Genomic DNA, 15769 nt, shown 5'->3' with positions numbered 1-15769 from the left:
TTTGGAGTTCCTTGCTGAACACGCCCCCTCCAACTCCCGTTCTTCGGCTCCACATTATTGAGAGAGTGGCTAGGGTTTATTTGCACCTCGGCGCCATTTCTGGATTCACCAGAGCTGTGCTCGGTCGAGAGTCGCTACTTCCGTCTCTCCTGTGCCCAGTTTGACAATCTGCTGACCCGCATTGGCGCTAGCATCTCCTATCCAGACGCCAACTACAGGCGCTCTATTCCAGCAGAAGAGCGCCTGTCCATCTGTCTCCGGTTAGTGTTTTTTTTTTTCTTCTTCTCATTATTCTGAATACGTCACGGTTGGGGAACGCTCCTGATTGGTCGACGCGCTGCGATGTTCAACAATCTCAACTTTGGCCGTGTTGGAGGCGCCGGACGCACTTCAAAAGCGTCCACCGCGCGAAAAGTTTCAAAACGCGCCACACAGCGGGATTTCCGACATCCCTAGACGCGTCCACCATATATTGTGAATGTACACCTGCCGCTTTTGACGCGTTTGCTGTGAATGCGCCATTTTGAGAGAGCAATCCACAGGGTTCCTGCGGATCCTTAAAATTTTTTAAAAGGCATTAAATTCATGAATTTAAAAATAAGGCCTTAAATGTCATTAAAATGGCTTAAAGATCAAAAAGCAACGTCGCCATAAATGTTTGGCCTACTGATGATGTGTTGTTGCAATAGTAATCCTGAACCTTACCTATTATTTCAAAACTTGCTGAAATGATTTCCTTTTGTGTATGGTCGATGTCAATTTAGGTTTTCTCATTTGATTTTGGTCTGTGTCGCTGATTAATCTGTAACCTTTGTTGTTGGTCAAGGGTCCACACTGGATTCAATGGAGCTGGTGCCTGAAATAAATGATGACAATGCTGGAGGATTATCAACTGGAATGATTAACGCTGGCCTCCTCATTTCAATGATCAAAAATAAGACAACAGAGTGGACGATCATAGTAAGTTTTTGGTTGAGGTGAACACTTTATTGTGCATTATGACATGGTTCATCTATTTATTTTATTTTATTTTTTTACAAAAATGCTCCAAACAAGGTTTGGTAAAGATTATATAAATCAAACTGGAAAAAATATCTGCTGTCAAAGTAGAATAGAATATATCTTTATTGTCATTGCAACAGGTACGACGAGAATTCCCATAAATATAATAATTGTTAATGTTAAACATGGTTTAGTTGGCTATAATCATTGGGAAATTATGTAACTGAATTTAGACTAACTAAAATATATCTGATGGACGAAATTCTAATTTAGTGGTTGATCATGTTTGTAATACTGTATTAAAAAAAATACAGATTAGCCAGGATTAGTGACAAGTTGTTCCAGGTTAGATATTTTTTTTAACTGCATATTATTATTATTTTATTTGACAAAGTGAAAGTGGAGAATACCTTTCTTTAAAATTGTATATTTTAATTTGAAAAAGTATGTCATATAAAGAAAATAAAAATTCAAATCAGTAATTTATCATTTACTAGACATTCCAGGTGACCCCACTTAAATTTCAGGTGACCCCACATGAGGCCCCGACCCCAAGGTTTAAAACACTGTTCTAATTCCAAAGTCTCCAGAAAAATAAAACTAAACCTAATCAACATTTGCCTCCAAAATGAACTTCTTTGCAGCCTCAGCGGTTAAGCGATATGTTCACGTGTCGTTGGAATAATTGTACTTTTCAAACGTGTCGGCAAAACACTTAATGAATATGTCACATTCTACATGGATTGTAGTCCTTTGCTGTCAGCCGTAAAGAAATGTTGAAAGTATCGCCTTTTTAAAAAGCAAGGAGTGCCTTGTTGGTTTTGGTGCTGTGCAGTAATCTGTTGGGTTTGTGATGAACACTGAAATGTGGGTGATGTCCGTGAACGCATCATTCCGCCGCCTGTCTTGTTGACGGAGGCGAAGGCTGAAGTTCACCACCGGTGCTGTGCTGAGGTGGCCGCTCGGACAACCGGCATAGCAGGCCTTTTATGACGGCTTTTTATATACACCGCGTTTCTCTTTAGCTTATTTATCGCGCATTCATGCTGAACTAAACCTTCAAATATTTTTGTTTTGTGTTTAAAAGCCAGCTAAGATGATGTTTACTGTTTTTATAGATCGGTTTTAAATGTGTCTTTTAGCACACCATTAGCCACCTTTTACTGTCATTTCTCCTGTTTACACTGTTTAAAAGCTGTCACAGCCAGACACGTCAGGTGTGTCGCTTTTATTATCCATTGAACCGTTTAGCTCACGTTAGCACAGCTGCACCCGCACCAAGGATTGCTAACCTGTTAGCACGCTAGCTAACTCTGGTCAACGTTGCGTTTAGAGCGATTTTTATGAGTATGGAGAGTGAGCCATTATCCCTGCCTGTTGTGGACCCGGACGGGTTTCATGTGGTCCTGTTGAAGGCTGTACAACACGTAAGTGAAACCGCAGTCAGACTAGATTCACATGTCGGAGCTTTGCTGACGTGTTTTAAGGCTGGTGTGGGATTGACGTGGACCTCATGAACAACAGATTGATTGATTGATTGATCACCTTTAACCTATATAGCTTTGATTAGACGCATTTCATTAATATCAAGGTTATCCACAGGTTGGATTATACTGTGACCGTTCGAGTTGTGTACAACAAAGGCTTTGTTGAGTTAGATTAATCTGCCCAATACAATGTTAAAGCCATACTTGGAAAAACGACACTAAATGAACCCAGATTTAATCTCATGACCTTCTTCTCCACACCAACAATCCATCATTCATCTGCCATTCATCTTGTGTATTTCATATTACTGATTAAATAGTCCACATGTGTCTAACTCAAGGCCCGGGGGCCAAATCCGGCCCTTTAGACCATCCAGTTCGGCCCACAGGAGAAAGTTTAAAGAAAATAAATAAATAACAGAAAACATGAATCATTGTGTAAATGAAACCAAATATGTGCAAGGGCTCACAGTTTTCCCAGTGCTTATAGCACACGATTGCAGTTGTTTTTAATGTTAAATAGTTGAAAAACTCATTATTGCTGAACATTTCCCTTAATTAAATAGAAGTTGGTCACAAAATTTAAAGTGACGATCCTGTCGTGACTGATATCTGTCCCTTATTGCTTGGATATTGTCAGTTTATTATATATTTTGTATTTTATTTATATCTAGAAGTGCAAACCAGGGCACAATAATGTTGAAATTACTTGTTTTTCAGCATAAAATCTGTGGCCAGTTTAAGATCAAACTTCTCCGTATTTGGCTCCTGAACTAAAATAAGTTCGACACCCCTGAAATAGTCTATTTGCAATGATCGCCTCTACAAATGCATAAAAATGATGAATGGTTCGTGTCCCTGGCTCAGTTTGATCAAGTAGATTTTATCCATAATCTTGATACATGTCCTACTATTTTTATGCCCTAACAAAATTAATTTGTACTGACCAGGGGTGTCACATTCATTATAGTTAATGGGCCAAATATGGACCAGTTTGAGCTTTAAGTGGGCCACAGATTTTAGGTTGGAAAATAAGCGGTCAACATTAATGTGCCCACGTATAAATGAATAAATATGATTATATCAGTCCCTGCAGGATCTTCACCGAAATTTACCTGATTTAGGGAATTTGTTGACATTTTCTGGAATAATTTGAGGGAAATTTGCTAGATTTGGGAAAAATTGAGAGATCCGAAAAACTGAGCTCTGCAAATATTGTGGATTTTAATTGAATTTTTGTATTTGGAGGGGCTTAAATATCTGAAACTAAATGAGTTTGTAATTTACTAAATATAAGTTTTCATTTCTCGAGCGGGCCGAATTTGATGTTGTAAAGGTCCCTGATTTGGCCCTTGGGCCTTGAGTTGATATGTGGTAAAACCCTTCGAATAAAACATACACATGATGTCATAGGTAAGACAAAGAATGAGCATATGCCATTGCGATATTACATTTAAATGAAATAAAATGTTAAATTATTAGTACATATTTGCAATCAGATACTTTTGTTTGTATGTATGTTCTCACACAAAGTAAAAAAATAAATTCTTCACATACACCACACTGCATTTAGGCTATTTACACCACACTATCTTTGTATGTTTGTAAAAAGTGACACGGAACATTGAACAAGCAGATGGTGTACATATTTTTTTTCCCTCATACGTAGTAAAATAACCCTAAAGTTATCTTAGTATCACTTTTTTCACTCATGGTCCTTCTTTAGTGTAGTTAACCTCTTTTATGAAGTGGTGAACAAGGCTTAGGACTCCAACACTGAAGCCTGTATTCCACCAGTGAATTCTGGTGTTAGCAAATGTATGTAGCTTAAATACATACTTAAAATAGTTTTTAGACAAATCACAACTCTTTACTTTGCTTTTGATTCTTGTTGGACTGGCTTTATACATAATGAGTGATTCATGCAGATCCAGTTTGCTGGCACATTACATAGTCTGTTATTATTTACCTGGTGAAAAGGTAATCATCCACGTCATTGATGAGGGGATGGCACTTACTTGATGTTTAAGGCCTACAACAGACAGAGTTGTTGATCTGCTAACATTTCATGCTTGGTTGAAAAAGAATTAGATCACCCTAGCATGAAAATGTGTTTATCTTATTGAAATGACAGCATTACAGTCAGACTCAGACTGGGAATCAGATTTTCACTTCTGACTAGGGGTGGGAAAATCTGGATACGTGATACGAAGCCCACGACAACGATTGTCTCACGCTATGACGATTCTGCGATTATCGATATATTGGTCAGAAATCAATCTGCGATAATCTATGACATAAGAAAAAAAAAAGATTAAGTGAAAAAATACAGTTTTTATTTTATATCTCTGAAAGACAATAAATTGAAAAAGTGTCCAATGAACAGTGATACTATTTTAGTGCTACATTTCTGTAAATACCTGTCAACATACCAATGTAAAAGAATAAGTATCTCCAATAGTGCTTTCTGTTAACAAAAACGAGGGTCTTTCTTACCAGTGACACCATTATAGTGCAATATTCCAGTAAACAATATATTGGTTCCTTCAACAAACGGTAACAAAATTTCTGTGAAAACCTACCTGCACATTTGAGGGAAAAAGCTGAAAAGGTTTTGCAAAAAAAAAAGCGCGAGCATATCCATAATCGATCATGTGAAAAAATATTGTGATATATTGCCGTATCGAGATATCGTCACACTCCTACTTCTGACTGGCCTTTTAAATTAAAACTCAATTTACCACAGCTTCTTAATTAACACGTCTCATTAACAGGGTTCCCGCGGTTCCTTAAAAAGTCTTAAAAGGCATTAAATTCATGAATCTAGAAATAAGGCTTTAATTGTCATTAAAATGTCTTAAATCAATGTTTGAAAAGTCTTGAATTTTAACACATAAGTTTGATTTTATGATTGTAATTAGTTTCACATTGTTGAACAATTGCCTACCTCTGCTTTACAACATTAAGCATTGAGTAAAAATATTACATAGAATCCATCAAATTAATCAATAAAAAGTCTATTCACACATTCAATTTAATAAATGATTTATTTAAAAATTAGAATTCTAACTGCTTTGTAACTTCTCTTTAACCTCCTCTGATCTAGATTAATACCTTTTTATTTTATTTTTTCCTTTCTATATTGCTGTTAATGTCACGTTCTATCCACTTGTTTTTTTTACTGTTGCTGAGAAACATGAATGTACTGTGCATTCACTATGAGAATAAAATGATAAATCCTACATTCCATGCAGCATTAGTTGAAAACTCCCTGTAAATAAATCCATGATTGATTTTTCTTCCTCACTGTGAACATCTCTCCGTCTGTTGTAGATGATTTCGTTACTGCCAGATGAGTGGAAGCCAGGAGAGACTTTGTTTGGTTGTCCTTGGCAAGCTGTGGTCGTCACAGTTTTAGTGGGAGTCGTGACCTTAACCCTGTTCTTCTGGAACATGGTGCTGGCAGTAAGTGGCATGTTGCTTATTTCATCACTGCTCCAATTATATGTGAAACAGTGTCAAAAGTAAAGAATTTACGGAAACCTCTATCTAACGTTTGCTTATTGCATTTGTTTAGGTAAAGAAGAGAGAGTATCTTGGTAAGCTTCAACTTATTATTATTTTATTTTTATGTTTTCTACTGTAATGTGTGCACCTGTATTTATTCCTTATTTAATTGACAGTCTTTTACTTTTTCTTTCGTTTTTTCTTTCATGTTTCATTTTTCTTTCTTTCTTCCTTTCATGTTTATTTTTTTCTTTCCTGTTTATTTTTTTTTTCTTTATTTCTTTCTTTTGTGTTTCTTTCTTTCTTCCTTTCATGTTTATTTTTTTCTTTCTTTATTTCTTTCTTTTGTGTTTCTTTCTTTCTGTCTTTCATGTGTATTTCTTTCCTGTTTTGTTTCTTTTGTGTGTCTTTCTTTTTTTCTTTCTTTTGTGTTTATTCTTTTCATTTGTAATATTTCTCAAGCCCTTGTCACATGAGTAATTCCCCCCTGGGAAAAGTAAAGTATTTCTTATTCTTATTATTATAGTAAAAACTGTATTTTTTATTTTTTTGTGTGTGTGTAAAGTGGATGACAAACGTCTGGCAGAACAAATCCAGGCGCTCAAACGAGAGAAAACTGAAGCACTGGCAAAAATGTCTGAGCTCCGGAAACGGGTGAGAATCTGCACTGATTTCATTTTTTTTTATTTATTTAAATGTTAAACATGTTTATTATTCTGTTTGTTGTTTAGACTGAACAACTGAAAGATCATCAAAAACAATCTGACGATACAGTACACTGTACAATGAAAAAGATGCAGGATCTTGAGGTGGGCTCAAGAAACATAAATATAATAATATATAAGTGTTTTTTGTTTTTGTTTTTGTTTTTTTTTTTTGAAAATAAAAGAAGTTGGTGAATACCTTCATTTCTTGTATTTTGCAGAGTAAAGTGTCCGAGGCAGAAACATTGAAAGAGCAGATTTCTAAGGAAAAGAAAAAATATGTAAATCTACTCGAAGAGGAGCGAGCGAAAACTCAAAAAAATAAAACCAGTGTAAGTAAATGCTTTAAAATAAAAACTTTCAGATTTTTTATTTTCCCATTCAGTCTAATTATGCTCAAGATGATTTTGTGTGTTTTAGATTGAAAAATTAGAAAAATCCAACGAGAAGCTGCAGCTGAATAAGAAAAAGATTCAGGAGGCGTTGGCAAAGGTGAGACAAACACTTTATTCAAAGTGCAGGATCATTGATTTCTGTATTTATTAACTTAATGATAATAAAATATTTCAACAATAGACAAAAGTTCTCCTGGATGAGGCCAAAATCAGAGAAGATGCTCGTAATGTTCAGCACAAATGCCTCAATAAAGAATTCTCCGCATTAAAGGAAGAAAACAAAACGGTAGGGGAAACATTGCAGGAGTGAAACATGGACGTGTTCTGCATTTATTCCTTTTTCTAACCTCGCTGAACATTCCAGCTGAAATCCACCATCAAAGGCTGGGAGGAGAAACACACAGAGCTCAACGAGAAGATCAAAGAGTATCAAAAGTCCCAGAAAGAGCTGGAGGACTCTGTGGTGCTCAAAGATCACAACGTGGAGGTTGGTTTTCATTAACAGATTTATTATGTCTCTGGTTTTGGGCTTTTATTGAAATCGTGACTTGAGTCCATTTGTGACGTTTGCTGACAGGTTCTCTCTGAGCTCTTGACAGACTTGGAAGCTTGTGATGCACAAAAAGGGGAAACCATAGCTTTAGCAAACGGGGAAACACCAGGTGAGTCAAAATAATCACTCATTTATAATACAAGGAATTAACCAGAAGACCTGAGGAGAGAGTTGGGAATGGGTACCTTTCACATTTGAACCGATGCTCGATACCTGTGAATCAGTATCGGTACTCAACGGTACCAGTTTTTGGTACTTTTGTCTTGTAATTAATGATAAATAATAAAATTAAACCATCTGTTTGTGTGCCACAGCCATGTGTCTGTGTGGAGCGGGGGTTCAGCAGGGGCTCTGTCTGTATCACATTTTAAAAAGCAGAGCCATAATTTAACTACTGCTGTTGTGTTCAGGTACTGCATGGGAAATCGCCTACTCTAGCACTCCCTCAGTGTCACAAGGATGCGTTAATATACCGAAACATGAATTTTACGTGAATTGGTACCAGGTAGAATTGAAGAAATCGGGTCGGTAACTAACAAAGTAACTTATTTGGTACCCATCCCAAGGAGAGAGATTTAATTGTTTGTACCAGGAGCAAGCTGTGATGGACTCCTTTATCCCCTATGCTAATATTTAATATAAGCAGTTATTGAGTACAGCATGTTTGTTTCTTTTCCAGATAAGAGAACAGCCATAAAGAACCGAATCAAACAAATGATGGATGTTTCCAGGGTAACAGTATTATTTTAAAGGTCACTATGGGTTTGATCTGCACGTTTTCTAATGCTTATTATTGTCTCTAAATGTGTCCTAGGTCCAGACCACGCTCAGCGTAGTAGAAGAAGAGCGCGATCGTTTCATGACAAAACTGCTGAAGGAGGAGAAGTTTAGAAATGCACTGGAAGGTGTTTGTCAGGAGGAACCTGTGTATGTGTGTGAAAGGCTTTCTGTATCTCAGACACCTATTTTTTTTTTATATTCTAACAGAACAACACCAGGAGCTGGAACACGCCATCGCCACCATTAAAAGTGAGAAGAGCCACGTTGAAAACCAGTTCAAGATCCTCCAACAGAAAAACGAAATCATGGTTGAAATGTACCAGCAGAAGGAAAACGCTCTGCAGCAGTAAGTTCAGCTCATGTTTGTCTCTTTTTGTAGTGTTGGAATGGCTGAAATGGGATGAATACCAATGTGTAAACTGACATTGCACAGAGGAGGTGAGTTTTTTCTGAAGGATGGTTTCTGTGGCTCTGCAGGAGATTAACAAAGGAGGAGCTGGAGCGGCGCAGCAAAGAAAACCTGCTGTCGGAGGTCGGGGGAAAAGCTGTGGAGGCCGAAGAGCAGGTGAAAGTGCTGAGGCAGCGCATTAATGAGATGGAGGAGCAGATGAAGAAGACTGAGCAGGTCTACAAGGAACAGGTACGTGCTCACGTTAACAAATGCATTCCATTCAAATACACTTCAAAATAAAAGCTTCTGCTCTCTTTTTCTGTTTAGATCAAAGAACAAGAAAACAAAACTCACACAAATTGGGTAAGTTTTGTTCATAAAGATCAAACGGCCATTAAGGATTTATGTTGAAGTTAAAACATCTTTGTTCTTCTTTGATTGATTGCAGGTGAATGCTCGTAATGCTGAGCGTGCACTAAATCAAGAAAAGATGGATTCATCAAAGCTTCGTGAAAAGTGAGTGAGGCAGAAAAGAGTCACAAACTAATGGATCTTTGGTGTTTGTAGTGTTGATCAGTGAAGCTAAAACTTAATGTATAATGGTATAAGTTGGAAAGCAATCTGACTCTGACAAAAATGAGATGGAAATGCCTCACATTCATGTTTTAGGACAATATCACGGTATTTTTGATCGTAAATTGGCTGATTAAAAGTCTAGAAAATGTGAGAATTGCATTAAATATGCACAATTAAACCTGTACGATTTTAGAAAACTTCCCTCCAGGGAAAGACGAAACAGAAAAGTGTAAAGTGACGGGGTCACAACCTTTTTTAGGTTGTGACCCCGTATTGATACCACAAATGTCCAAGTGCCCCAGAGACATTTTTTAAAATTTAGAATTAGTTTTTGATCATGTTTATTAAAGTGTGTTACAAATACAGAGTAGCCAGGTGACAAGTGCACCACCTCAGATATTTTTATACTGCATTTTATTTTAACTAGATTGATATTTGAGGAAGTGAAAGTACAAGATATAGAATTTAATATTTTGTGTGTGATGTGTATTTAAAAAATAATTAAAAGAAAATTTTAATCAGTGATGTGTTTTTTTTACTACCAATTACTTGACATTTCAGGCGACCCTACATGGGGTCACATTAGATAAATATTCTAGTTGAAGCCTCACTGCTCTCCTTCCGGTAAGTAACCAGTTTCCCTCTCTTGTTACAGACTGGCCGTGCTCACCTCCCAGCTGAACGAGCGTCGTGCTCCTCTCTTCAGGCCAAACTCAGGGCAGCCTGCAGTCCTCCGTCAGGGTAAGCACTCCCAGCATTTCTTTACTTTTCCTTTCAGGGGAACAGTTTTTATCCCACAGGTCTTCCAGTGGGAATACCGACATTGATGTTTTTTTTTTTTTGTTTTTTTTTAACAAATCCCTTTGACCCTGAATGAATAGAGAATGATTGAGGACATGACACAGTTTGCGTTCTCTCTCATTTGTTCTCTTTGCTCTGTGTAAACTGATGCTTGGTCGTAACAGGCGACTCATACGGACCCTCTCCTGTCAGTGGGGGGGCACCCTCCCCTCCTATAATGATAGAAGGTCCTAGACGCCCTCCCTCTGCCCCGGTCGGGCGAAGAATTGACCCGTATGGTGAGTTCCAGTGAAATATTTGGCCTTCTTCCTCATTCCGCCGCTACAACCCGACTTCATGACCTTCAGACTTCTTCTTTCTTCATTCTTGTTTTTTCGTTCCAGCATTTTACTTTTTTCCTCCTTTCTTCCTGCATCCTCCTGGTACCTGTGCTTGCATGTCAGCTATTGGGAAGTTATATTCCTCTGCTGTCAATATGTATTTCACCCTGTATTTTTTGGTTGTTGTTTTGAGGCAGGAGTTCTCAACCTTGGGGTCAGGACCCCATTTGGGTTCGAGACACTGGGAGGGGTTTGCCAGATGCTGTCAAGAAACTAGCAATATTTATTTTAGCCAATTTCTGCTTATTTTTACCCTTTTTCTGCTACTTCACAAATCCTGCCATATTTTAACCTTTTTTCAACTCTTTTCTTGCCATGTTGCTCCTTTTAATGCATTTTTGCTACATTACTCCCATTTCTGCCACTTCTCCATCAATCTTTTCAGCACATTTCTTTTCCACTTTTAAGACATTTTTGGCACTTATAAACCCTTTCCACCACCTAATGTTGCACATGTTGACTTATTATTGTCACTTTTAACCTCTTTTCACCATATTTCATGCTTATTTTTGCCAAATTCAGTTGAAACTAATTGTTCCAACTTCTTAAATTACATTTCTGACACTTTTAAGCCTACATTGACTCTTTTTACCCCTTTCACCAGTTTTTCTGTCTGTTTTTTCAACTTTTAACCAATTTCTGGGGTTTTTATAACCCCATTTCAGTTTTATTACATATTACCCACGTTATTTCTGATTAAAACAAGGATTTTTGGGGGGTTTCTCAGGCTTAAAGGGTTGAGAACCACTGGTTTAAGGGATTATTTTGTCCTAAAATTTTGTTTCACAAACGTTTCATCCATGCATGGTTTAAGAGGAAAAAAGATGATTATATTTTCTTTGTCATGTTAAATAATGGATTTAAATCAGAAGTTTGGAGCCCACACTCGTTCTACCAGTTGAGAGCACAGCTGCGTTTGAGAAGCATCATCTTCAGGAGTTTGTTTAACCATCTCTAATAATCTGGATTTCAAACCCTTTACGGCGACTTTAAATAATCCCACAGGTGTTGATGAAATATTGTGATTTCATGTCCTTTCAGGTCCTCGACCTCCATCTGATCCACATGGTCGTTACGTTGAAAACAAACACATACCTGGGATGGGTAGGTGACTTTCTGGACGTGGGTTAGAATTGAAAGCGTGTGATTTTGACGTTCTTCTTCTTCTGCATGTTCTCCCTACAGACATGTCGGGTCCTCGCAGCTCTTCTCCAGCCAACCTGGACGGAACAGTAAGTTTTTCTCATTCCCTAATGTTTGCGACACGTCCCAGGTCATCATTAGACTCCAGAGCTCCTGAATACGTCTCTGCTGTGTATATGTTGTCGCTCTTAAACAGACACAAGATGTAGATCCACAGATAAAAGCCGAGGCCTCCACTGAGAGTTCAGAGGCAGTGAGTATAGATGCACGTTGTGCAGGTGTACTCATGCACTTCCCCCCTCCCCTACCCAAAAGGAAACTGAAGGTGGTTTTGTTTGTCTGGGGCTGATGGAACATGTTCTGGGCGACTCTTCACTGAATGCGTTTTCCACGATTTGCAAAGTGTGTGTTTAAGGCAATGGTTCCCCACCTTTTTTGGGTCGTGACCCCATTTTGATATCTTTTGATATTTTTTTATTCCAGAATTAGTTTTTGATTATGTTTCTAATACTGTGTTAAAGATACGGAGCAGCCAATATTAGTGGGAAATTGCGCCAGCTCGAACATTTTTATACTGCATTTTCTTAGTGAGGATGCTGGAGATATCCTCACTATCGGTTTTCTTCCGTCGGTCTTTAACTCTTTCACCATTTGTCCAATTTTGACAAATAAGTTCTCAAAACATTAAGAAAGTTGCCTAGATTTATGCTTGTACTTTTTGTAATTAGTAACTTTTAAACTTTATTCAAATTTGCTAATGTTAGGATAATGCTATTTTTATGCAAATGCTATGTTAGTGCTAATGCTTGATGAATGTTCTGTATTTACTAGGCTACTGCTAATACTAGGTTAATGTTAATGCTGTTGTTAGCATGAATATTACCTTAGCATTAACACTAACCAAGTATTATCAACCTATGTTAGTGCTAATGCTAGATTCATGTAATTACTAGGCTACTGCTAATGCTAGGTTAATGTTAATACTTGGTTAGTGTTAATGCTAAGGTAATATTCATGCTAGATTAGTGCAAATCCTAAAATGGTGCTATAGTTAGATTAATGCTAGGTTAATACTAAAGCTAGCTAATATTATGCTAATGCAGTGCAACGCGGGCCAGCACCTGCATCCTCACTTGCATTTTCTTCAGGAAATGCAAAAACTCTAGATTTAACTAGATTTATATTTGAGAAAGTGAGAGTTGAGACTAAAGGTTCTAAACTGGTCTAATCTAATCCTGGGACCCACATTTTGCCAGGGTCATTAAATTGCGACCCACTTTTTTTTTTTAGAATTCAACCAACCAAATTTAGTTTTTAAAAAATAGCTGTTGAAAACACACATATATATATATATCATCTTTTTTAGAACATACATCTATATATTTTCCTGTGCAACATGCATTTCACAGCATGCCTTTTAAAAGAAAAGTCCAACATGAGATATTAAGTATTTATTTATTTTTGAACAGCTGTCTGCAACCCACCCACCAGTTGAGAATCGCTGCTTTAGAATACAGTTGTTTAAAATTGCGTTTTAATTATAAAATAATTTAATAATGATTCAACTTTATTTATATAATGCTAATTACAAGAAAGTCATCTTGTAGCGCTCAAATAATTTATATAAAAATTAACATGTATAGTTAATAGATAAGAATATATATAGATAAGAATAAGCAGCTTAATAGATAAGAACAAGACCCCACATGGGGTCACGACCCCAAGGTTGAAAAATACTGGTTTAAGGTGTAGCAGGTTTGAGTGGTTTGTTTTTTCCATAAAATGATGTGTGTGTGTGTGTGTGTGCACGACTCATCTGATTCACCTGAATGCACGTCTTATTTTGAAGGAAAGCGTGTTTGGTTGGTCGATGGTTTGACTGCATTGGATCTGAATATTTTAGGTAGATTATTAAACTAATGACACGTCTCCGTCTTCTTCAGGGTCCGGGATCGTTTCTGGCGTCACCAATCAGGGACTCTCCAGGCCCCATGGGACAGGGACCCCCACCCGGCCCCCACGATCCAATGCTTCGTCCCGGGCCCCATGTCCGTCTGCCTCCACCAGGATCCTACAGACCGCCACCTCGCCCGGGTCCTTACCACCTCCCACCCGGCGCCCCTCCTCCTCCAATGCATGGTCCACCCCTGCCAGCCAATGGGTATCCAGGCATGCCACTTCCTGCACCAGTGGGTGGAGACATGGGGCCACGACCTTCTAATGGACACGCGTTCCACCCGAGGCTTGGTCCTGGACACGGCATGGATCCTCGGGGTCCGCCGCCTCCTCACTTCCGTCCCCCTCATCACTTCGGTCCGATGCCTCCACCACACGGTATCAAATAAAGCTGCTTATTTGGTTTTTGAAAAGAGTTGTACAGTACTGAGCTGATAAAAACAAATATTGTAAATATGACCTGTCGATGAGGTCATATTTATATTGTTTGCAGGATTACGTCAAAAGTACTTTTAAAATTTAGACAGAATTTTAACCAAAGATGGTCCTAATGCCAAACATGGGCAACTGGCGGCCCAGGGGCCACATGTGGCTCTCAGTCTAATCTTTGGCGGCCTCCAAAGCAAATTCCCAAAAATTATTATTCAAGAATTTGGAAGGAATATGAAGCCCAACATAATACACAAAATAACTCCCAAAACACACAAATCAGCAGCAAAATGCAAAGTACACAAAATTCCAAAAGTACACAAAATAAAACCTAAAACGACAACAAAGACAGACACAACAACCACTTAAACAAATGACTACAAAAAAAAACAATACTAAAAATAGCTCCAAAGATATAGAAACTGTTGACAAAATTATCCAAAATGACAAGAAAATACAAAAACACACAATTTGACAACAAAAATTCAGAATATGACAGAAGAATACTCAAAATTATTGATTTAAAAAACTTTATGCCAGTCATGTGATACGCATGGTAAAACTGTAAAACCCACAAGTAATTTTTTTATTTCTGGTAATTTACACAATAATAAATTAATTGTATGCTTTAAGGGCCAGTTTTGACCCCCAGGACTCGAGTTTGACAAATGTTCTCTAAAAGAACTCCTTTTCCTTCCTAAATCATCTTTTAGATGCCAAAACCTAAAGCAGGAGTCTAATCAAAGGTTTTTATTTTGTGTGAAACCTTAAAGGAAGCTTATTAAACATTTGTATAAAACGTCTCCTTTTCTCTGCCTGTGTGTCGTCCTGTTTAGATCTCCGTGGGTTTGTGGGTCCGCGTCCACCCGTCCCTCCTCCCGACGTGCGCTTCCAAGGACAACGTGACTACCTGCCTCCAGGTGCCCCCCCATCCCACCCCGCACACCCCAGGGACAATTACAGTCACGCTAATGCGCTCCAGAACTCGGCGGGTGGCGCTCACGTGGCGCCCGAACTGCAGGTGGCGTCTCAGGACTCAGCAAGACCAGCAAAGGTCACGCCTTAATCAGTACCAGCAGCTCCAGCTGAGGACTTTAAACTTTACTGAATCCCAGTCCAAATATAGGTCATGATTTTCTTACATTTCTGCTCCGAAAAATAAAGTAACGTTTGGAAAATGATGGTCCACAAATGAAAAGATCTGTAATTGTCTGAAATCAAAAGCCACCAATTTAAAAAAAAAAAAAAGTTTTTCGTGCAATAACCCAGGAATTTCATTTATGACAATTGTTTTTTTGTTTTTTAAGCAACACATTATTTTCAAAGGGTGAATGTTTTTATCGTCATTTCCTGTGGAAATTATTTTAAAAGAAGAAACGAGGGAGGTTTCGATTTTAACATTTCAGGTAAACCATGATTTTATTTTATTTCCCCCCCTCCTAAAGGGTTGCTTTAATACCAACTGAAAAGCAAAATGTGTAAATTGATGGCCAGATGTATAACTTATTTTACTATGTCAGTAGAGCTTTTAATAATAAAGAATGTTAAACAGTTGGTGGTTATGGAGGTTTACTTCCTACATGATGTGGTGCTCTGGTAAACATGAAATAGTTCAAAATGAATCCACCATTAATAACCACACAATCCTCATAGGTAGTTTATTAG

The 15769-nt window shown here is 37.8% G+C and overlaps 1 protein-coding gene across 1 annotated transcript in view; it reads left to right on the top strand.

Annotated features, from left to right (window-relative positions):
* Positions 1-15658, top strand: part of mia3 (MIA SH3 domain ER export factor 3) — a 24457-nt gene extending 8799 nt beyond the window's left edge. Inside the window, 23 exon segments of the mRNA XM_028440319.1 lie at positions 827-960; positions 5823-5954; positions 6067-6088; positions 6562-6650; positions 6728-6805; positions 6922-7032; positions 7121-7192; positions 7277-7381; positions 7460-7582; positions 7673-7757; positions 8328-8380; positions 8463-8553; positions 8636-8774; positions 8906-9068; positions 9147-9182; positions 9268-9335; positions 10051-10136; positions 10361-10474; positions 11618-11680; positions 11762-11808; positions 11916-11972; positions 13663-14053; positions 14941-15658. Of these exon segments, the coding sequence (XP_028296120.1) occupies positions 827-960; positions 5823-5954; positions 6067-6088; positions 6562-6650; positions 6728-6805; positions 6922-7032; positions 7121-7192; positions 7277-7381; positions 7460-7582; positions 7673-7757; positions 8328-8380; positions 8463-8553; positions 8636-8774; positions 8906-9068; positions 9147-9182; positions 9268-9335; positions 10051-10136; positions 10361-10474; positions 11618-11680; positions 11762-11808; positions 11916-11972; positions 13663-14053; positions 14941-15170 (2489 nt within the window). The 3' untranslated portion in view covers positions 15171-15658.
* Positions 15659-15769: the final 111 nt, after the last annotated feature.

This window comes from Gouania willdenowi, chromosome 24 (assembly GCF_900634775.1).
Source record: "Gouania willdenowi chromosome 24, fGouWil2.1, whole genome shotgun sequence".
NCBI classification, from domain to species: Eukaryota; Metazoa; Chordata; class Actinopteri; order Blenniiformes; family Gobiesocidae; genus Gouania; species Gouania willdenowi.
Note: the sequence above shows the minus strand (reverse complement) of the source record. Positions and strands in the feature narration are given on the sequence as shown.